The following is a 25,023-nucleotide window of genomic DNA, read 5'->3' on the forward strand; positions in this document are numbered from 1 at the left end:
GACACCACAACTTATGTGGCAAAGGGTGATAAAATCAAAGCACTTCTCCGACGATAGGCGAATAATAGACACTGAGATATCCTCTCACAGATGAGACTTTCACATTGAAGAGTCATTTAAGCACCAAGCTGATTGGGTATATGCCACGGATGGTCGCACAACATGCCATAGCACTCAGTATTCAGAGAGGTCATCACCCCCATCAATGATGGTTTGGTGTGTGTGTGGGGGGGGGGGGGGTGATGTATCGGGGATATCCAAGTTGCATTTCTGTGAGAAAGGAGTTATAACCTCCGCCAAAGTGTATCAAGACCGTGCTGGATCCTGTGGTACGTGCCCTGAACAACACCATGTTTTGTTCAGGGCACGTACATCATTTGATTGCCGCCTGAAAGTCCCGATCTGAATCCGTTGGACTTCAAATTGTGATCGTAGCTTGAGAGTAGCCCGCAAGAAACGACACCCCAGCATTGCCAGCCTGAAGGTGAATTTGGAGTAAGCAGTGGCAGCGTTTCCTTTGGATGTTGTGAGTGTTGCCATCGATGTGTGGCCTCACGGACTTCAGGCGTAAGCGAAGACAAAAGGTGGACATTTTTAACATTCAGTACTGCTATATGCACGTTAGACACGTGGTTTGTGCTGAAAGCTGTAAATGATTTACTGATAGATTAAAGGATTATGTCCTGCTCAAGTTGTAACAGTATTTATGGCTAGACTAGGTATACATGATATTCAATTCAGATTTCAATCGAATCATTTTTATTGGCAAAATATTTCGAATTGAGAATAACAATCGTGCAATGGCTACGTTGAATTGAATGAAATAGGATAAAATTTGGGGTCGTTTCAATTTTGATTTCATTCGGACCATTTTAATTGAAAATTGGGTAAAACACAATTATGCGTGTAGATATTGCTGTTGTGGTATAAAATTAATGTTGCGTAATTAGTATTCCTGTATGATGACGACTCTTACCAAATGTACCGTTTAAAGTTGTGTGCGATCGCGTCTTATTATGTACGGTTGACAAACAGTTAAATCTAATTTTTCAACAAATCTTAGAAAAATATTTAAATGCTAAATTTCACCAAATTCTGTCCGATGAGATCATAATTATTATTACTATTACAAGTTTGAAATATTTTCCCACTAAAACTACTCAGAGTGAAACAAAAATAATTCGGTTCAACAACAGCATAATTATTTGTTTAGTGTAATTTCAAAACGTTTTGCCAAATTTTGCCCCAGCAAATGAGCTTCGACTAACAGGGAAATTTAGTTCGTTAGACTTTTTTACTACGAATTTCAAATCCTGAATTTTAATTAAATTCATCCAGCCAGAACCAAAGAGTTTTATTATTATTATTATTACTATTATTACGGGCAACTCCAGGGAGTCATTAGACTCATCGAGGGAGGCCCCAAATCATATTCATCACAACTATCTGACATTCATACAGTATCTATCATACCTCGCCTTAAACTCATTCACTGTCACAGCATCCACTACAGATTCAGGGAGCGCATTCCACTCATTCTAAAAGTAAAGAACCCAGCTCTAACACCTTTACTAACTACACTTTTGCCCAGTTTCCATGGATGTCCCTTAGTCCTCCCACAACCAGCCCTGTTCTCAAAAATATCTTCTGAATTAATTTTATAGAAACCCTTCAGTAATTTGAATGTCTCAATCATATCTCCCCTCCTCCGCCTATCAACCAAGTTTTGCAACCCACAAATCCTCAACCTGTTCTCATACGGTTCATTCCACAGACCTGCTATCATCTTTGTCACTCGCCTCTGGATCCTCTCCACCTCCTCCCCATCAAGAAGAAACCTAGGTGACCAAATCTGAGCACAGTAGTCTAGATGGGGTCTTATCAAGGCTCGATAGAGAGGAACAATAACCTGCTTGTCTCTGCTTGTCAACGTATTCTTCAGCAACCAAGTGATTTGATGAGCTGTTTTGGTCACTTTTGCAATGTGTCCCCTAAATTTCAATTCCTTATCCACCAACACTCCTAAATCTCGTGCCTCATCAATTTCCTGGAGCACGGTTCCACCAATGCAGTAAACTGCCGCCAATCTTTTCACCCCAAAATGCATAACCTTACATTTTGCCACATTAAACTGACATCCATTCTCCTTAGCCCAGACCTCCAATCTATCCAAATCATCCTGCAAAATTTTGACGTCATCTGCATTCACTATTGCCCTACCCAACTTCGCATCATCCGCAAACAAATGAACTGTTCCTCTCAGATCATTTCCTATATCATTTATGAACAAATTAAACAGCAGTGGTCCAAGAACAGATCCCTGTGGCACACCACTAGTCACAGGCCGTCTTGTGGACTCTACTCCCGAGTAAACCACTCTCTGATATCTCTCCGTCAACCACCCTCCTATCCATCTCACCAACCCTATGTCCATTCCCATATGCTGCAATTTACTGATTAGAATTCCATGTGGAATCCTGTCAAAGGCCTTGGCAAGGTCCAGTAGAATCACCGTAAACCCATTACCCTTATCCAGTTCAGCCGTCACTGTGTTATAATACGTGAGCAAGTTACTGAGGCATGACCTACCCTTCACAAAACCATGCTGTCCCCGATACAGTATCCCATTTTCTTCTATCCAATCTTGTATTTTCCTCTTGACTATTTTCTCTAAGACCTTGACAATGATTCCTGATATGCTAATCGGTCGGTAATTTACAACAGCAGTCTTGGAACCACCTTTATGCAGTGGAACTATTTTCCCCTCTTTCCACCCGCTCGGGACTAACCCAGACCCGAGACTTAAATTAAACAAAATGGTCAAGGGTACTGACAATTCTTTAGCTGCTTCTCGTACAACACGAGCTGGTATACCATCCAATCCCACAGATGTATTGACATTGAGGTTATGCAATAGACTACTCACCTCCACTTCATTAACCACAATTCCCGTATAATCTACTGGTTTATTCGTTTCTGCAATGTCACCACCTGGATGATATACTTTTGCAAAGTGCTCACTCAGTAACTCAACTATCTCAACTGATTCAGTTACCTCCCTACCATCGGCATTCTTTAAAATCAATCTGCCATGTACATTTTTCCTTTTACTTGCAACATATCGAAAAAACTGTTTAGGATTCTCTTTAGCCTGCATGGCCAATGTTCTTTCATAATCCGTTTTTGCTTTTCTTACCTCACTCGTTGCCCTTCTGGCCTGCACTTTATACCGTTCATGTGCCTGCCGGTCACCTTTCTCCTTAAATTCCCTCCATAGTAGTTTCTTTTTTTTTCAGCTCAAGCTTAATGGTGTTATTCATCCATTTAACCCCTACTTGATTTATTATTCGGACTCTAGGTATACAGTCAGCCATTGCTTCATGCAAGCACTTCTTAACTACCTCCCATGCACTATCAACTTCTAGTCCTTGCAGTTGTACATGCCATGGCACTGAACCAATCAAACTCCTAAGCTTGTCATACTTTCCCGCCCGATAATTCCACATGTACCCTGTCTTAATTGAAATTTCTACACCTTTAGCCACCTCCCAAGTTAAGACCCTATGATCACTCTCACCGATTGGTGGCAATGTGGTCATATTTGTTACAGCCAAATCCTCAGATGTAATTACTAGGTCAAGCACTCTCTGACCCCTAGTATTTTCCATTACATGCTGTCGCAGATAGTTATCCCTTAATAACCGCATAAAATCCAGTTCCTTCCTCCCGTGTGTCCTCTCCTCACTCCAATCAATGCGACCATAGTTGAAATCTCCCATAATAATCACCCTCCTTCCACCCATTTCTTCTATTTGCTTGTGCATACTGTCACCACCATCTTTTCCATCACCTGGTCTATAGCAGCACCCAATTGTATATTTAGTTCTGCTAGCCACAATCTCACACCAAATGGCCTAAAATGTGCTCTTTTCTCTATCCTGCAATTCAACTTCTATTCTCCTTGGCTGGAGCTCATCAGCTATCATCAACAATACTCCTCCCCCCATTTTATTCTCTCTGTCATTCCTGAACACACTATACCCATCACATTCAATCCCACTAGTTATATCATCTACAGTCAGCCATGTTTCACTAATACCTATAACCTGTGGTCTGGAAGTGCCAACCATGGCCAAAAACTCTTCCTTCTTGTTCCTAATACTCCTAGTATTAGTGTACATGAATTTAAGACCCCCATTAGCCCCAACCCTACCTTGATGTCTTATATTAACTATCCCACTCTGATTTGTTGTCCTTATTTGCTCTGGCATATTATATTCATTCTTACATTCAAATGCCTCCATAAGGACTGTATCTCTACTCCCCCCCCCCCCTAACAAATCTAGTTTCCCTGAATTTGCACATCCACTACATTCAGCAACACTTTCTCAAGTCTTCTTAGTAACCATTCAAATGCAAGCCATCCATCTTATATAGATCCTTTCGCCCATCAAACTCACTCCACACATCCACAAATTCCACACCACTCGTCATACATAACCCACGCATAAAGTCATTTGCAATTATAGCCCTCCTTTTAAACATTTCACTGTCATACCGTGGCAAAAGACTAATCATTCTAACTCTCTCACTCTTTTCTTTTGCTACCTCAAACAATTCATTCAGGTCTTCTATCATTTCCATTTTATCTCCTTTCAAATCATTCGTACCTGCCACAACAATCATTTCTTTCACCCTTTCCTTTTGCTCTCTAATAGACGCAGTTACGTCCTTTATGGTCGCACCAGGTTGGTACGATTTTGTCAAATCCTCTACTAACACACCTCGTACTAACGAGTCTCCATACAGCACTCTATCCTTCATTTTGTTCATGTTCACATTCATACGTCTATTTTTCCTGTCATACCTTTTATTATTGGTTGGTTCATTCAGTCTACTTTTGTTCATGCACTCTAGCTGCTGTTTTGCTCTTTCTATCGCACTATTCAACAACGCGATCTCACTCAATGCATCTATCTCATCTTTTTTGTTCTCTGAGAAACCATTTATACTATCATTCACACTTTCTACATTCACACTCTCACAATTTTCATGTACAACCTTGCCGTTTCTTGTCATATCCCTATTTCCTTCATTTTGAAGGTTGACAAAAATATCACACTCACGATCCGAAATACACTTCAATTCCGCATTCTCCCTACATTTTCTACACACATTCAATCCTTTATCATCATCTAACCACACTCCGACCGCACTCCGCAAAGCGTACATTTCACAGTTAGTACACTGACTCATTTCTTTTATGCTACCGTTCTTTGATAACGATGGCGAACCTTCATTACTGGCCGCCATTTTCCTACGCACAGGTGCCATATTTATTTGCAACGTGTTTTGTCAAATTATACGTTATAACACACCAAAAATAGACGCACTAAAATACGCAAGGCAAACAAAACAAAACTACACAATATTAAGTAATTTGTATCGATAACTGAAAATGATACTTATCTTATCCGGAGCTTGCACGAACACTACTCATTACGAATTCATCTAGCGGCGACTTCCGACATAGATTATGTTATAAAACACTTTAGTACACTAACCACGTTAATAAAGCTCTAATAATATACCAAAATTAAACACTTAAGTCCATTAAATTGAATCCAATACACCAATAAATCAACAAAAAACACAAATCTCTCAGGAGCTCTCCGATAGCACGACCGTTCACCACATGCATATGCAGAACTGGCAAAAAATAAAACGAATCTAATACGCGCATTGAAATAGTCAAACGTACATTGAGAAGAAGCTTTACAGCGCGCTGTCTAGTTGTACACTCGGAAGTTTATTATTGCCTAACACCTCCAAGGAGTTTAACGATTCATCGCTGGAGGACACTACTCCACACACACACACACACACACACACACAATGAAAGATAAGAATCGCATATACAGTTTTTATATACAAACTGAAAATCAAAAATACAAATACATACAGAACAGATAACAAAATACTGGAATGTAAATAGATAATGAAACGGAAAGAGAAAATATAAAATGAAAATAAATAAGTAAACAAATATACGAGAGTAAAGAGCATAGGATAAAGTAAAACTATGAATAAAAATAGCGATAAAGTAAAAATCATGAAGAATAAAGCAATAATAATAAGTAAAATAAACGAAATATAATTTTATTCTAACCTTTAACCCCTTCTCCCCTCCAGTAACTTTTTATCATAACTTTTTGATTTCCGCCTACCTATCAACTAAATCTTGTATTTCGCATAAATATGCGAAAAATTCATTGCGAGCAATCTCCGGTCTTCTTACCATTTTGTCCCCCCCCCCTCCTCCGAAAATCATTTCTCCCACTTGCTCGTCTCCAAGAAACCAGGACGATCAAATGTGAGCACAAGTAGGACTTGCTTATTCTTATCGTTGAGCGTGCTTTCTCGATCGCTTTGCATTATTAGTTTGTCTATTTTAGCAATTTGTTCCCGCTCCTTATCCATCACTCCTAGATTTCCACCATATCCATTTCTTGCACACTGGACTGAGGAGACTGTTTAGCATGTGTGTGTCTTCATCTTTAAAAAAATAATCTTCTTGTTGTTTGTATTACCATTAATTAATATGATATTACCATTTTGTGTTACTTGACAAAGAGTAATAAAAATCACCGGCTATTCAAAACACAAATAGTATTTTTGCAAATACAGTATTTCAAACAATTGTGCAAACGTTGGACTAGCTACATCAAATCTTAATGAGTTCCTACTTTCGAAGGGGAGACAGTAGGGCCATAACAAGAGAAAGGCAGTGAGGCACTAGCCTCGGATGCACTAGATGAGGGGACTCAGAAAAAGACAAGTTTATAATAATAATAATAAATATATTGTGGACGCAATTTTTAATTCTTGCCCCGGTGGTGCAAAAAGAACTACTGTACTTTTTGCCTTTAGAAGACATCATGGAATAGCAAATAAACAACTTTAATCTTAAAGAAAAACTACAGTCCAACACATTTTTAATCAAAACGCATATTATATCTAAATCATTGATTTGCTATATTTGCATCCTCGCGTGTAGGAGGTGGGAGTTTAAAATAAAATAAAGCCTCGTAAATAAAGCCTAAATAGACAAAAGACCTACTGCGGAACTGTGCATTGTCGAAACTTTTCGGAGGTCGTTCGAAATGCTATGAATTTTAGCATAAAACGTACGTAAATTCCAATTGTCGTTTCTTATATTTCAAATTACTAGCGTTCCTACTTTAAAAAAGCTAATTCTTGGTGGCATATACGAAACGAGCGCCAGTTGTTTCCTCCCTTATCCTTAAAATAAAATAAAATAAATCAAAGCGTATTAATCTGCAGTTACACACAAAAAAAGAAGAAGAATCCTCTAAATTCCCCAACACCTTATTTCCCAGTTTCATATCTGATAGATTTTGTACTTTTATAAATCATGTTTATAATAATTAACAATTTTATAAAGTCATCCTCTATCATCATAGTTGAGATAATTTCCACAGATTATGTATAGACTAGTAGAAAGGAATCCAGTGGATAAATACTGTCATCTCGTGTCCCTAATCCTAACTAGTATTACTGTGAGAAATAGTGTTGTTGGCTTGGGCTAAAGATCGATTAACTCGAAAACGGACTGTTAGAAAGACTAGTGAAAAAAGAATCATCCACGCACTAACTAGTGCCTAGTCAGTGGGTGGATGTGTTGCTGATGAAAATCAGAGACTCATGGCTACACTCGAGCATCATATGTACCAATTCGATGCTATAAGGATGAATGTAACGAGTCGAAAACAGCATAAGAATGTTGTTCAAGCAGCACACAGAAATTTAGCTACATGCAATACAACGTTATACAACGTGACATGACGTGGAAAATATGTATAGAATATCTCTACACATACGTGCTGTTGTTTAAAATTTCTACTAATGGTAGTACATGATACGTGTTGGCGCATATAAAATACAGAAAAACGGTGTTAATAATCTATTCTACGATGCGGTGTTGCACGGTACAGATTTTTGCTTTTCACAGTGTTGAGTGAACAAATAACCGCGTCTACAGCGAAGAATTATCCCGAAGGTCATCTATATTAATAAACAGTGGTGTGTATTCGCCTGCTCGCACAACAACAGCTGGGCGGAGCAGAACCGCGTTTTTAGCAGTTGTCCAATGGTACTCTCTGAAGGTTTATGTTTGGTTGGTTTTTCTGAAAATGTCATGGATATTGGTGGAGATGAGATAGAACGATGTTTTGACATAAAAAATAGTGACAACGTATCAAAGTTATTTCAATATATACAGTGCGTGCGTGCGTGCGTGTGTGCGTGCGTGCGTGTGTGTGTGTGTGTGTGTGTGATACCTCTCTCTCTCTCTCTCTCTCTCTCTCTCTCTCTCTCTCTCTCTCTCTCTCTCTCTCTCTCTCTCCAGCCTTAAAGCTGTAAGTCCCTAAAGTAAATAGCACTATGCATTATTTACTAGGGAAATATTCACATAAGTAAATATTTTAAACATATAAAAACCCGCTTGGGACTTAAGAGCAATTTGGATCATGCTACTATATTTTATTCATTTGGAACGGACAGGTTCTCATTGTTGATTCTTCGGTATTGTCCTTGTGCCTTAATTCATATTGAAGATAACATTTATACTTTGTTGTTTTGTTATTAGAGACCTCCAGAATGTCATCACTCACACCAGCTGCCATACCTTCTTTTTACTCATTCACCCTACATCCATTGCAAAACCCAACTGTTTTACTTATGTATGAGAGAAAAATATTGCTCTCACTTCTTTCTTAAACGTACACAAACCCAAATTTCACTTATGTCCTCTTACCATCTCCCCAACTTCCATATAACAAAATATTCCATGAATATATCCTATAACACTCTTTCAGAACACTTATAAGCTTCTTTTATATCATTCCCTTTCTCTTTTTACCAATGTCTACAGTCCACCTACCCTCAATCTGCCCTAATACTTAATCTGCATATCACCTTTTCACTCTTCTTCACAGCATTTCAGTAGGGTCTTTATCCTCTCCAAACCTAAAATACTTAATGTATCTTAGATAGCCATATTGTATGAAAATCTCTAAGTAGATATACGAGTTGAAAACCTCTGACACCCAGGGCCGGCAGAAGCGGGCATGCAGAGCATGCGGGCGCCGCTACAAAGGGGACGCCGCTGCCGGGGCACCATTTTTAAGAAACAAAATTTTTATCATGAAAACAAAAAACTCTTAGAATGATCAATATTAAAATAAATATTGGCCGGATACACCGAATAAAGATTTAAAAACATTGTATATTGCCGCTTCTTTGATCAGCCGGCTCTTTACAATTTTGCAGCGAGAGCAGGCTAAATGCTTGCCTAAAGAATGTTGTGTCTACTGCAGTCTATCTAAAGTGAAATGGTGAAAGGTTTTTATGTGCAGAAACGAATTTTCGTACAAAACATTTGTTGCTAGTTAACCAGTCATATGGTACGCATCTCAGTAGGCTACTGACAGTAGCACCGTGCGGACTATTATTTCGTCTCTGTGTCGTGTTGTGTAATAATTTCTTGTGGGTATAAAATAGAAATGGAATCAAAAATTTAAAAAAAAAAGTTATCCGGTGCACAAAATCGTAAGCGTCATACTGCGAAAGAAGCAGATGTTAAGAAACAAACTGGGGCTCTTAATAAATTTGTTAAAATATTAAAATATTCTGATGCAGATTATAACCAACTCGATACATCAGAAATCAGAGTTGAAGAACCGTGTACATCATCCAGTTTGCATGAAAGTGCTATTGCAACTATTGAACAAGATAACAAGATGCATGATTTAAGTGAAAAATAGTTAAGAGAAGATTTAGTTGTAGTTGACCACGAAACTAACACATTATTATTCTCTGTAAAGTTGAAAGCTCCAGGTGAATGGGGAAATATTGATGAAAAATGACGAGTTGTTTTAATCGAAATGGGGCCTGTTCAAAAGAAAAATATAATATATCCCAGAGATACATATGGTCATAAATTTGGCGACACGTATTATAATTGAAAAATGGAAAACGGTGACCTCGTGCCAAGAACATGGCTCATTTATCCCGAAACTTTAAATTCTGTTTTTTGCTTTTGTTGCAAACCTTTCGCACCTACCGAATCAAGTAGTCCTGTAGAAGGCTATAGCGATTCGAGAAATGTAAGTATAACTTTGCATATATATGAGACTAGTTTAACTCACATGAAAAATTTCTTAAAATGGAAGGAAGTTGATAAAAATTAAAAAAAAAAAAAACTACTATTGATTGAGAGACTCAATGGAAAGAGTGTTTAGAACGCTTGATTGAAATTATAAAATTCCTTGGTAGCCAAAATTTAACTTTTCGCAGATCATCTGATAAATTATATGAAAAGAATAACGGTGATTTTTTAAAATTAGTCGAACTGTTTGCGAAGTTTGATCCCGTTATGGAAAATCATGTTGAAAGGACCCTACGACAAAACAAGAGAGTACACTATTTGAGTAAAGACAGTCAAAATGAAATATTGGAAACTTTAAGTAATGCAAACAGGGATACAATTTTATTATCAATTCGAAAATCTAAATATTATTCCATAATTTTAGACTGCACACCTGATGTAAGTAAAACAGAACAAATGACCATTATTATTCGCTTTGTTTCCTGTGACAATGGAATTGTTAAGATCAGGGAAAACTTTTTAGGTTTTTCAGATATATCAGATTCCACAGGACGTGATTTATGCGCAACAATAATGGAACAACTGGAAAAATGGAACATTCCCATTGAAGACATGCAAGGTCAAGGGTATGACAATGGGGCAAATATGAAAGGGAAAAAATATGGGCTCCAAAATTTGCTTTTAAACAAAAATCCTCGAGCTTTAGGTGCCATGTGCTGCTCATACTCTAAATTTAATCATTAACGATTCAGCCAAAGTGAATGCAGATATAATTAGTTTCTTTGCAATTATTCAAGAAATATACAATTTCTTTTCATTCTCTTACAAACGTTGGGCAATCCTTTTAAAGTTCGTAAAAAAATTAACATTGAAACAGCCATCATATACGCGATGGGAAAGTAAAATTAATGCAATCCGCCCTCTACGATATCAGTTACGAGAAATTTACAATGCACTTTTTGAAATTTTAAATAATGAAGATTTTAATGAAGAAACTCAGCATGAAGCACAAACATTATGTGCTAAAATAAAGGACTACAAATTTATTTGCTCTCTTATAACTGGGCATGATTTACTTAACAGAATAAACCCTGTGAGTAAAATGCTTCAAGACAAAAATATGAACATTACACTTGCTTTAGAATCTATCGAAAACTTAAAAATATTCTTACAAGAGCATCGATCAGATACAAATTTTAAAGAAGTTCTAAAACGGCAAAAGAACTGAGTGAAGAGGTGGACGGAGAACAAGAATTTAAAACTGGTATACGGAAGTCCGACGACGAAAGAAGACACGGCAATTTAACTACAAGCATCATGACGTAACGCCACAATCGCCAGAAGATAAATTTAGAGTGAATGTGTTTTATACACTTCTAGACGTTGCAATGTGATCGTTAATAGAACGTTTTGAACAACTAAAAACATATTATGATAATTTCAATTTCTTGTATAGATTACTACAAATTAATAACGAAGAGTTATGAAAAAATTATGACGATTTAGAGATTCTCTTGAAGGACTGCGACAATAAAGACGTAAATGCAATAGAACTATATGATGAGTTATGTATTTTCCGGGACATTTTTCGGAAGGATAATTTAAATATTCAAAACCCTTTCGATATTCTTAATTTTATTGTGTCCAATAATTTATCTTTCCCTAACTTTTCAATTGCTTTAAGAATACTATTAACCTTACCTGTTAGTGTAGCGAGAGTGTAGTGTACATTCCTTTTCAAGTTGAAATTGATTAAAAGTAGGTTTTAATTTAAAACCTACTTAAGAATAAGTATGTCACAAAAAAGGCTTGTTAGTTTGGCGTTAATAGCTATTGAAAATGATATATGTGCGGAATTAGACGTTAAGACCATTATTTCTAATTTTATGAATATGCAATCAAAAACCCTGAAATTTTAATTTAAAAAAATGTCAAGTATATTTATGTAATTTGATTTATTTTCTGTTATTCTGTAAAGATGTTATTTTTTGAATACTTATATTAAATGTTCTAATTATTTCTGAATTATTTTCTTATTTTCTCATCTATCTTGAGTTTCTTTTAATTTCCTAAAAGATAGTTCCACTTATAAAAATTATTACAAGTTACTAAGAATTTAGTAACTTGTAAAATGCAAGAATTTTTTAAACTTTAGTTCAAATAAATTTTAACTTTAATTAAAATTCATTTTAATTTTGTTAGCGATTCGGGTCGGTGAGAAGGCTATAATCCCTTTATCATTATATTCAACGATTAAAGTGAAGTGGCTTTGTCAAAATTTGCTTTAACTTTTGAGAATTTTTTGAATATTCGGGTTTTTAACGATTATCCTGCCTAGTCAACACTCCCGGTTCGTTACATTTAGCGAACCAACGTGTGGCTGTTCTGTCAAAATTTATTTATGAAATTTCAAATAATTAAAATGTTTATTATCGTAAAAGAACCACACAAGCCCGAATCGTTACAGGGGCGCTTAGATAGACATTGCATGCGGGCGACAAAGACCATAGCGCCGGCTCTGCTGACACATCCCATGCACATCTCGTGTTTTTTTCTGACTTCGAATCATGCTTTAGTCTTTATCTCGATTTACTATTTGAATCGTCAATACCATTTGTATATACTATTCATTTTACGTATGTATCTTCATAATTATAGTAATTAAATTTGAATAACGTACTTACGTATAACATCGACACAAGGGAAGACGCGTGTTAAATATGAAATTTGTGAGTCGAAAAGGACAGAACATTCCTTGTCTTCGCGAGTTTACTGTTTAAGTATTAATTCCATATTCTTTAATATTGCAAATTATCCATTAGTTACTCCCCATGGCAATTTAAATAATAGTTTTAGACATCGTACTAAGCATATGAAGATACATGGCCTTATATTATTACTCTAAGTTTGAATGATTTTATTTGTTTGTCGTTTGCACATTTGCCTCTCTTCCATTAATTTTATGTGAAAATTTTGCTTCGTGCGTTGCGCTCTCGGTGCATTACTCCTTGATTGGTAGTAGGATATATATTTGCACATTTATAAAATACGTCTCGTATGGCATTGTTTATTTACTTGATACATCGTATCAAGTAAATCGTCATATCAGTAATTTAATATGCAGATGACATTGCCAGGAAACGAAGAAGGTGACTTATGATATTAAATATAAATTAGTACGAAATGATGGCTGCAGCATTTAACAAATTCAACGTTGAAAATAGGATTAAGTTAGTGAAGAGCTATATTTCTTTCGATTCTGAAATTGATATCGATGGGAGCTGTATGGATTGAACTTGGAAGGATTACATTGGGAAGAACAGAGGTAATAAACCTAAGATAAGGATGAGCACAACTTCCCAAAAACAGTGGTAAGTAGCAGTTTATATAAGTTTACTCTAAAATCTAATGAAGTAGGGGAATATTTGAGCTTTATGCTACAAGTTTGCACTTCCCTGAGAAATAAAGCACAATATAACAGGAATATACCCATATACGGTACTAATGTATTATAGATTGATCAACTAACTTCTCGTGTATAGGCTCAACATTAAAAAAAAAAAGAAAAAAAAAAGACGTGTTACCATTTTACAGAAATATACAACGTTAAGATGAAGAATTGTATATTTCTCTGCTTAACTTGATAATTCTATGGGCAATGTTGGAAAGATTCATCTTCCATGATGCAAAACATATCAATTTGAATCTTGTCAATTATGAAAGTTTTTTTTTTTTTTAATAAATGCTGAGTCAACCAGTTCCTCAAGGAATACTTTAGAATTACTATAATTTTCTTCCTTCGTGAAAAACATCATTTAAACACATTATTATTATTTTGGGAAGCTGGGAGAAGTGGGATTTCCTATCCAACTAACAGTTCTAAGAACACACGAAAATGCCATAAAAATAATATCCAAATATAATTCTGAAACCCCTTAACAAAAGCAAAAGCTTCAAGTGCGTATAAGCTTAAAATAAGTGTGATTTGCATTTCACAGAAGTATTGTGAAATCCCGTCGAGTTGTTGGTCTTGATATCATCTCTGCTGATTCTAAAGATAGGAATGTGATATTTAAGCATCAGTTTCACATTTTCTTTGTTTAAATGTGGAGCAGAGAATATAGTCTAGCCGACTTCAAAGATATTAGACTTGGCAACTGTAAGCGTGTGTGTCTTTCTTAGACGTTCTTTGCTAAGATCTTTCTCAAATGATATGATTTCAAGCTATCCCCTGAAACAATCGACTTAATTTAGGCTCCATGACAGCTGCCAGAGATATGTTGTGAACAAAATCTCCTGCTTTTCATAACCTTTATTGATCTAGCAAGCTTTTGATGCTGTCAACAAGAACGGGAAGCTCTCGGAAAACTTCTGTCAAACATCAAAATATTTGTTTTGAGAATCTTGCATAGCAACTGTCAATCTGCAATACCCATTGATGATTAAAAAACAGACACGAAACAATGCTATATATTGCATTACATGCTCTATATAAATCTAGTTGCCATTTCTTTGTGTCATTATAGAAACCTTCTTATACATGTTGAAATAATCTACATGATGAAGGTGAATCGTGTTAAACTTAACAGATCCTGATCCAAAAACAAAACCAACCAAAACATCACTCGTAGAACTGCCGTGTATTGATAACAATGTAATTTTAAAACATTCTGAAACCGAACTTCTTGTTTCTGCTGATATTAATGAACCGACCTAGGTGGAAACATCGACACGTGCTTCACCAATTTTTTTTTTTTTTTTTTTTTTTTTTTGTTTAAATATATTCAAGACTTGTCATTCAGCGAGATGGCTTAAGTTTGGAATATGTGAAGAACCTTTTCCCTATCTTCACACTCACCTCTGAGCAAATGTTGACATTAACCTTCGAAGGAATTTAGTGTTGTATGAAATGCGCTTTCGAAGCTTTGGATGTTGGAGAAAACGAGTCTTGATGAACAGGACATTACCACTGCACCGAAATTATTAGTTTTACGAGGCTGTTTTCGTTCCAGCTTTGCTATATCATGAATTTATAATCATATAACGCAGGCATCTAAAAAAGATTCCTTCAGATTCTTCGGTATTGTCTTCGAATAAGCGTCCTAGAACTGGTCAGTCATCTATATCCTGTACTCTATCATCCAAAACAGATATTCTTCTTCTTCTTCTTGAAACTGAAGGAAGGTCGAAGAACAAAAGGATAGCAAAAGAAATGGTTCAAGGATAAACTCTGTACTCTTTTTATGAACTCTTCGTGTGGGAGGGTTCTTCTCATCATTGTGTTATTGTAGTTTAATGATGACCGCCAATGTTATTTAAAAATTTACATTTAATAAAAACCTTTGGGGGGAACAATATAATGCTAAAAGGTGATGAAATACATAAACAGTTGGAAATCCTACCTCTAGTTAGACTGAAATGGAAAAAACATTGTCTATAGAAACTCAGCATTCTGAAACCATCTGATATTGGTTACAGGCACTTCAGCTCATGCACACATTGTTCACAACTGTAAATTATTCCGGGGAACATATGCCACCTAGATGGCACATAATGTAGATAAAGCGGAAGCATAATTATTCTTCTCTGGTCTTCTATTAGCTTTTCGGATGTCTGTGATTGACTGTTGGTAGAGTATTTCTTCCTTTCCTTCCATATTCCTTTAAAGGATTTACCATTCTTAGTGCTGAAAATGCCTTCTGATAGACAATCAACTTCTCGTAAGTTCACTGTCGTTGGTAATCACAGCCAAAGCGACTATGGCTATGGTGATTCTAACTTCTTTCTCTCTCTCTCTCTCTCTCTCTCTCTCTTTGTGAAAACGGGTTATCCAAAAATAAAGCACATTTTCAAATAGTATCCTTAATGTACTCTTCCTGTATGGAAATTTTGTTCCTTGACTATGAAATCTTGAGTATATAATATGCCTAATATATTGAGCAATACTCCAAAGGAAACCTATTCTATTGATATTGCAGAGTTTATGTCTGAGTGGTCTAGTCCGCAGCAAGTAGATCTGTTAAGTACTTTCCAAAACTGTCTCTCCATCATATTAAAATTTATGTTAAAGTTAAAATACAGTCCCATTTACAAGAAAATATAAATATCCGCAATCTGCATTTCATTGGGATTACTAAAGAATATGAAATACAAATAAATAAATCGGCTACAGAATTTTATTTCCATACGAAGCAGGCTAGGCTATTTCAACCCAACTTTTGAACTCTGAGTGGTGGCAGTCAAAGTTCGCCGTTAACCAAATATAGCTAGCTTCTGGACGAACAACCTACTTGCCCGTGCCAGAGATGGACTACTATTTTTTCTCCCCTTTCTTCGGCAACCGGTCGAAGAAAGGGGGGGGGGAATAGATAAATAAAATTCCACGAGTTGGCGAGTAGAATCGAAATAAAAGTGTCTTTCTTTGGTCTCTGTGGATGCAATGGGAAAATCCACATGACTGCCAAGGCCTTGATGAAATAAAAAGAAGATAATAAATAAATATTGAACTCATTTCATTCTCCATAGAGAGTAGATGAAGCTAACTTTTTATCCGTCCCTTCGCATTCACTGATAGTGAGCTCAAACTATCGATGAAAACAAGGATTTCAAGAGAGAGAGAGAGAGAGAGAGTATGAGGCGGACTAATTATTTAGCAATCTCTTGCACGTGTCTTTAAATCAAAACACGTGTAAAATGTCGCTGAGTTTGTTTGTTTGTTTTCTTAAATTAGTTACCAGGTCAAAACTCCTCAGGTTTTCTGGACGAAACTCTACTTGTTTATGCCAGGTTGACTATATTCGGAACTGGACGAAGAAAAGCCGAATAAAAGTTGTTGGTATCGTAACTTAGAGATTCTATGGCTTAGTCGGTTTCGATTATGCCCTCTGATAGGAGAGACCTTAATTCGAATCCTGTATAGGACGCGAAGAACCTTTATCAGGGCTTTTCATCTGAAGGTAAGTTAATTAGCCCGTCACATACGAAAGTGGCTAGTTTTCCTCAAAGAAACTTGGATTTTTCATCCCTCAAAACAGACAAACTGACCAGAAGAATACACTTAATATAAAAATATAGAAGACTACAGTTATACGATTACCATCAACCCTGTTTTATCGGAACTGGTTGTGAAAGCCTGTGTTATGGTGCTATTCATAAAGAACAGCATCAGTTTTCTTAAGCAGTCTAGCACTGTGGAAGGAAACGCCACAGTGCTACAGAAGTACACAATGAATAAGAAGTGACTAAGGTAATATAAGTAGGAGGAGAAACACTCATCTAATTACAGTGTCGCTAGCTTAACTCTGTTGCAGAAATAAAAAGCCAATATATTGAGCTCAAGTGCAAATGAGAATGAATTCCGGATTGTATGCGACCTCGCAAACAAACATAATAAATCATCACTTGTGAAGTACAAGTAGGGATAAAATTTAATAGCAGTTTAAAAATTAATTTAGACTTGAAAGTGAAATGGCCAATATTAAACAATCAAAAATTATTTAAAGGTAATAAAATTAACACATACAAGCTGAAATCTCAGTGGGCAACCTCCTGTCATTTTGGAATATTCCCACAGCAACAAAAATTTCAAGACGAAATACGAAATAAACAGGTAATGAACATTATGGCCTTTTAAATTTTAACATTTGATGTGGAAATTGTTATTATCCACAAATACTCTTATACATTCCAAAGTTAGCCAATCTCTGGCACAGGCAAGCATATTTTTTTCTCCTTGAACCCTGTAAACTCCAGAACTGAAGAAAATCGAATCTGGAACCCACACCATTTCATTCAGCAAAATATAGTGTTAGAATTAGGGACTATGAGAATGGCGGCACTCGTCAACCCCCTTTCTTCACCGCATGCGGCGTATAATTAGTGATATCGTATTTACTGAAATATAACTTGCACTTTTCCCCAAAAATTAAAGTTAAAAAACCGTGTTGCGAAATATATGCGGGGATATTCGGAATTTTTCAGGAAAAAACTAAATTGACGTTTATAATTAAATCCTCAGTATTCATTATAATGTATAATTGCTCACATTATTTATAAAATGAACGCATTTAAATTGAGAGCCTGTGTAGCTCAGTGAATGTGGAGTTTTCTTCCTTCATGCAGTCAAGCACTCCACGGTGCTTGACTGCATGAAGGAAGACTTGCTTTCGAATCCAGTCGGCGACTAGAGGAAATTTTTCGACCAGTTCCCAAGTTAGTCGATCACTGGCACGGGCAAGCGGGTTTTTTCTCTCGGAAACTCGGGTTTTCGTCCTGTAAACTCAAGAAAATCGATCGTAGAACCCACACTATTTTTAGACAATAAACATATTCTGTTAGTGTTAAGGACCACGAGATGGCGGCACTTGTTGAGCCGCTGCTTCACTGCGTTCCGTTTAATTAGTGATGGCCTTGGTTCAGCTATCTTTGATTGGCTACCAGTGGAGATTGAACTGTCCACTTAGTGTCCTAAAGTTAGATAGGGCTAAACGGCCTCGCCTACTCCCTATACGGGAACAAAAAGGCGTTAGCTGATTTTTTTATTTTTTGCATTTAAATTTTAAATATGAATGTTCTTTATGCACGCAATCGACTGCTCACCTTCATGAAGCTAAATATTTGAATATTTAGCGACAATGCTTCTGTAATTAAATTAAAAGGAGCAGTTTTTATTATTGCTTGCCTTCTTCTTATTTCAGAATCACAAGATCACCATGATTTTAAAAAACTGAAAATGGGTATGACTTACTAAGAACTATTCGCTATCGTTACTTCTAGTCTCAAGATCGGTTTCCTCGTGTGCATTGTCAAGGTCATCTATCTACATAGAGTTATCTTCGCTCCCTTCCAGGGCATTAGAGATGCTTTTTTTTAAAACTCTTGGCAATTATTTTTGGTGAAATGATATCCCAAGTTCTCAAAATCCAGTTGCACATCAGTTCTAATGATGGTCTCTTAGTCTTTCCTGCTGGAGTCAGATCATAGCTTCCAGCTGCCATTCACTGAGTGTACAATTTTGTATGTAGTGCTTGAATGGATTGTTGACCAATACATCTAAGGGCTGTAGACAAGATGTAAGACCACCAGAAATAATGGTCACATCGGTTTTCACATCCGAAAGTTGTTTTATTATTTCAGGTCCTAAGTTCCGCGGAAACTATCCCTTAAAAGGAGAGCCGGGCATCGATATAAGGTCCCTGGCCGTTTGTCCCAAACTGTTCTAATACAATCTTGAACCACTATATTGTCCATCCACTCTTGTTTGAACTCTTATATGACTTCTAGGGGTAAATTTCCCCTTTGGCATTGTTTTCCTTTTGAACATTATGTAAGCAGCCAACTTTTTTCCATCTGCAGTAATTGAAAGCATGGTTAAGCATTGTGGTTTAAACTTTTTCCGAGTGCGAGGTATATGCGAAAGGTTTTCATTTCTTTTTTCGTAAAGAAAATTCAGGAGTGCGAGTTATATTCGAGTAAATATGGTAGTTTCGGCCCAGTTATCTCTGATTGGCTACCAGTGAAAATTGATCTGCTCCCCTCAGTCTCCAAAAGTTAGATAGCAGTAAAAAGCTCACCTACTCCCTATAGTGGAATAAAAGGCGTCAGCGGATTCTTACAGATTATTATTGTTACCAGGTTTCTGCTTGTAGTTCAATGTCTTATTGTGGTAGGAAACATCATTTACAATATACCTATCATACTTCCTCAATGCAACCAAAATTTCACTATGGGAGTAAGAAATCAACCATTATTATCACAGTGACTATCATACCTCTCCTTAAACTGATTCAGTGATGAAGAAGTGATGACCACCTCAGGCAACCCATTCTACTTATCCACCACCCTTGTAGGAAAAAAAATTAGATCTCAAGTGCTTGTTGACTAAAACTTTAGTCAACCTCCAATGATGACCTATTGTTCTGTTATCACCTGTCCATTACTGAAAATGTTCCCTTATCTCCATTCTATAAAACCCTTTTAGCAGCTTGAATGTTTCTATTATGTCACCTCTCTTTCTTCTATCTACCAATTTTTGGAATGCACAAACTTTCTATCTGTCCTCTTATGGAACTGCGATTTTTGTAATCCACAAATCTTCAATCTATCCTCTTACATTACATTCCGCAGGCCACAGCTATCTTGGTTACTCGTCTCTGAATCTTTTCAACTACTTTCACATCTCCAAGAAATTCAGGTGACCAAGTCTGAGCATAAATAGTCCAGATGTGGACATATCAGTCTTATAAAGAGGAGTAATGACTTTTCTCTCCCTGCTGACCAGCGTATTTTAGAGGATTCAAGTTATCTTCTGAACTGTTTTTTGCAATATAATCTCTGAACTTCCTTATCAACCTTTACTCCCAGATCTCTGGTCTGATCAATGTCCAGCAACGAAATGCTATGAATAGAATGCCCACACTGAAACATTTTCCATTCAAATTAAATAACATTACATTTTGCCAGTAAAAGGAAAACAATTATCATTTGACCACAATGACAGCCGATTCAAATCTTACTGCAGGATCATTATATCGCCTTTATGTACTATAGCTCTTTGCAACTAGGCATTGTAAGCAAGCAACTGAATATCACTCTGTGAATGTCTCCAATATCATAATGTACAGATTAAAAAGCAATGTATGAAGAACAGAGCCTTGTGAAACACAGTGGTCACTTTTTGACTTTGACTCCGCTCCTACATACACTACTCTGTGATGTCTGTCTGATAACTTATCAATCTCATCAATCCAGTATCCATTCCATATGTTTTAGCTTACTTCACAGATTCGCATATGGTATGCTGTCAAATGGTTTTGCAAAATCCAACAATATAAAAAGTATAGGCCTTCATCCAATTGTAGAGTTACTTTGTTATAGAAATATAGTAAATTACTAAGACAAAACCTCCCCTTAAGATTATTACCCACTTTTCCAAAACGTTAATCACTTTAGCACTTCTATCATCAGACGGAGAGTTGTAGAGTGCCTACCCTTGATGAGTCATTGGACTCAGAGGTGTCATGTAATAATAATAATAATAATAATAATAATAATAATAATAATAATAATAAATTGCAGAAATCCAAAATGAACATTCATTACAAATAAGTGGCGGTTTTATAGCTATAAAGGGATTCATTCATAATAACAGGTCTGTAATTTTTAACCTGTGTTTTTGACCCAACTTTATGCAGTGGAACTATCATCCCTTCCTTGCACGCTGTTGAAACTACACCTGAGCTGAGACTTAAAAATTTAATCACGGGTAATGCAAATTCCCTTTCACATTCGCCACACACGAGCGCCGAAATTCGACCTAATCCTATGGAAGAAGTCACATTGAGATTTTCTATTATCCCAAGCACCTCTAGTTCATCTATGTCAAACATCATATCCAAGCCTGTTTTTATCAGTTACTACTGTAACTTCATCCTGATGCTAAATCTTCAGAAAATTATCACTCGGTAATTAAACTATTTCTTCCTGTTCTGTTACTTTCACACCAGCAGCATTCAAGGATAGCTTTCCATAAACATTTTACTCGCAACATCGTGAAATAATTCCTTTGGAATATTCAGCAAATTCATCTCAAAATGTGATTTAATTTTCTGTACCATGCATGTCACCTTTCTTGCCTGCTGTGTACCTTTATATTTTTGTCACATCTCAGCTTATATTTCTACACTTTTTTCTCCGCAACGACTTCTTTCACAACTGTGCTTGATGGTGTCATCTATCCATTTAACTCCAACCTTTCTTCTTATTATTAATATTATTATTGTTATTATTATTTGACACCTCCAGGGAGTTCAAAGACTCATCGAGGGAGTGTGCCAACAGCATCGAACGATTGGTCCCCTTCCAACTACTAACCGCGCTCAAACTTACTTAATTGAGCCATTAGTAGCAGAGGCTCTACCAATCGACCAACCTTTATTCTCTTCACCTTCAGAATGCAGTCTGATACTGCCAATACCGTTGACAGGATGTAGCATAGAGGCAGCCTGCTTCACAACGCGGCTTAATAAGGGCGCTTGTTCAGCCATATTGCGATAGACGCCGTCGCTACGCTAACAATTCCTGTTATCGTAGCAAGTGCGGAAAGAAGTTTTTCCAAATGTTTTTTTTTTTTTTTTGTAATAAAAACAAAATAGAAATTGAAGATTTTCTTATATTTTTGTCTTATAATCGGTCAGGGGCGATATTTAATTGTTTGCATCAGGGCGCGATCTAATATACACCTGGATGCAGTTACCTTTAAATACTCATAAAATATTTCTCATACTTCACTGACATCTTTTCCGTGCAGTATATCATACCATGACATTATTTCAAGTTGTCCTCTATTCTATATTCATATACTATAGGAACAGATTTCTGCAGTCTCCATAAGGTTTATTAAAAACTGATTCATTTTATCTAATGAATTTCTAAATTCATTGAAATTTTGATTTAAATTTCTATTATGCCAATGTTATTTACCACTTCTATCATCAGACGGAGAGTTGTAGAGTAGAATGCCCTCCCTCGATGAGTCCTTGGACTCCTTGGAGTGTCACGTAATGATAGCAATAATAAATTAAAAATAAAAAAAAATTAACATTCGTTATTAATAAGTAGCGGTTTTATAGCTAGAAAGGGGCTCATTCGCATTATTCGTGTTAAGTGAAGAGCTAAGATCTCATGAACTCGGTGACGAGTACGATGAATTCTTGTTCTTCAGATTCTATCGTTAAATTGAAAAATATATTATTATTATTATTATTATTATTATTATTATTATTATTATTATTATTATTATTACGTGACACCTCCAGGGAGTCCAAGGACTCATCATGGGAGGGTACACTCCTCAACCTCACTAAATACATCTCATGCTCTCCACTATTACTTAATTCTCCAACTATTATATATCGTACTATGTATCTAACTATATATCGTACTATGACCTATAATGCTTATTGTAAGAAACTTGTATATTAAAAGTTTTGTGCCAATAATCAAATAAACACACTTAAACACAAATTAAATTCATACATCCTTTCTAATTTTCGTATCGTTAGGGGGCAGCACTGCATTTCGGCTGTCTATTTGATTCAGTTAATCGGTTGAGTTGACTAGTGTACGAGGCACTAGGTTCTGTTTTCGAATGGGTAGGGAGATGCTTTGCGTTTTGTCTTTGTTATTGACAGCTGTTGTTAGCGGTGCTTTTATTTCTCATAGATGTATGGTAGTTGTATTTCTATTTCTAGTCTTGGTATATTTAGTATATTCAAATGTGTTCGTTAATATTGTGATCAAAACAAAGAAACCACCTTTCGGAAAACTCATAGTTGCTTATAAATATGCACATGGACCTTTTAAGAATTGTAACCAACTATTTTCTCAGGTTCGTAAATTGGCGCCTCGTCTTCACCACATAGCCGTATATTACGATGCGCCTTTAAAAATAGTAAGTAATCTAATTGTCCGAAATGTTTTTAGACGTTGTATTTAGTTTTGTTGATGTCAGTGTACAATTTTATATTAGGAAAAGATTATTTCGATATTCAATTAAATCGGTATATTTCCTTCATTTTTTTTTATGCAAATAGAGTTGAAAATTAATAATGTATTTTCACTTCTTATAATGTATTGAATAAAGGTTTTATCCTTTATGTTAAAGATAAAATAATGATATAGTCCAATGAAAATTCACTCAGGGAAAAAAAATCATCAAATTTTATCCAAAATCGAAGATTTTGGAGTATCACTGTTGATAAACATTAATAATGAAATTAAAAGTGCTAGTGCTTAACAAGAGAACTTCTCCTTTGCAAAACGAGTAACTTATCTTCCATACTAAGCAATTTGTGGAAGATGAATAACTCGAGTAAGCCAAACATTTCCAGAATGTTGTCCTGGATAAGCATTTCAAAAGACTGTTGATAGGAATTCTTTTACTATCCCAAACTTCTCCCCACCATTAACTACTCAATTTTTTGATTTCAGGAAGTGAATAAGTCAGGTTGTGGTACTAGTGAATTATGACAATGTCAAGATACTGTGAACCTGGTGCCACAAGTGGCTGGAATACCATAAATCTGGTACTGACTCTGTGATTGTTATACAGTAGTACAATCTTGAATTTATTTTTAGTTTCACATACATTTATTCAAGACAAATATAAGGTTCTTTGATGCACTGGACTTCAGTTAAAGGGGAGGGAGGGAGTTAGAATCATAGTGCACATATGAAATTTCCTGTGTAATGTAAGATATCAAAATACTGTGATCTCAGATTTTATGCTGATCTGTATCATTATTGACAACTGTGAGAGATAATGGAGATCAGTTTAAAAGATATCCTTATTTTTATATTATTGTTTTTAGGTGTGCAGCCTATTTGTTGCACAAAAAAGCTTCAACCAGGTGCATATCATTACTGTTTTTACTAGCAAATAGCATCAAGAAAAGTTAATAAATTTATATTTCAACCAGTTACAGTACAAGTTTACTTATTGTCTCCAGTAACCAAGAAATCAACAAACCAATTGACTTGCCAATGTTGTCACATCCATTGATAGTGCACTAGGCAGGTAACAAAACACTATTCAGATATCAGATAAGAAAAGAATATAGAATTTCAGGAAAAAAAAAAAAAAGACAAAACATAATTGGTACAAAACATAATAGAATAATAATAGCAAAGCATGCAACAAAAATGAACATATTAAAAATAATAAAGCAAACATAAAAACTGATGCTTAATCTTCAATACCTTAAAACTGCTGAAAATACGATAAACGTTTCTCATATTTCTTCCCTCTTGAAACCATAATGCAGAACCCGTTCAAC

The 25,023-nt window shown here is 35.9% G+C and overlaps 1 protein-coding gene across 2 annotated transcripts in view; it reads left to right on the forward strand.

The window, feature by feature from the left end:
* Positions 1 to 23,334: 23,334 nt before the first annotated feature.
* The window catches only part of LOC150108405 (testis-expressed protein 264 homolog), a 53,000-nt gene continuing 51,311 nt past the window's right edge, over positions 23,335 to 25,023 (forward strand). For both annotated transcript variants that reach the window (XM_090390754.1, XM_090390753.1), the window contains exon 1: positions 23,335 to 23,639. In XM_090390754.1, coding sequence (XP_090246880.1) covers positions 23,337 to 23,639 — 303 coding nt within the window. In that variant the 5' untranslated portion in view covers positions 23,335 to 23,336. The remainder of the gene's footprint in view (positions 23,640 to 25,023) is intronic.

The sequence above is a fragment of the Typopeltis vanoorti genome, chromosome 3, assembly GCF_054136105.1.
Source record: "Typopeltis vanoorti isolate ZY-2024b chromosome 3, IOZ_Tvanoo_1.0, whole genome shotgun sequence".
NCBI classification, from domain to species: Eukaryota; Metazoa; Arthropoda; class Arachnida; order Uropygi; family Thelyphonidae; genus Typopeltis; species Typopeltis vanoorti.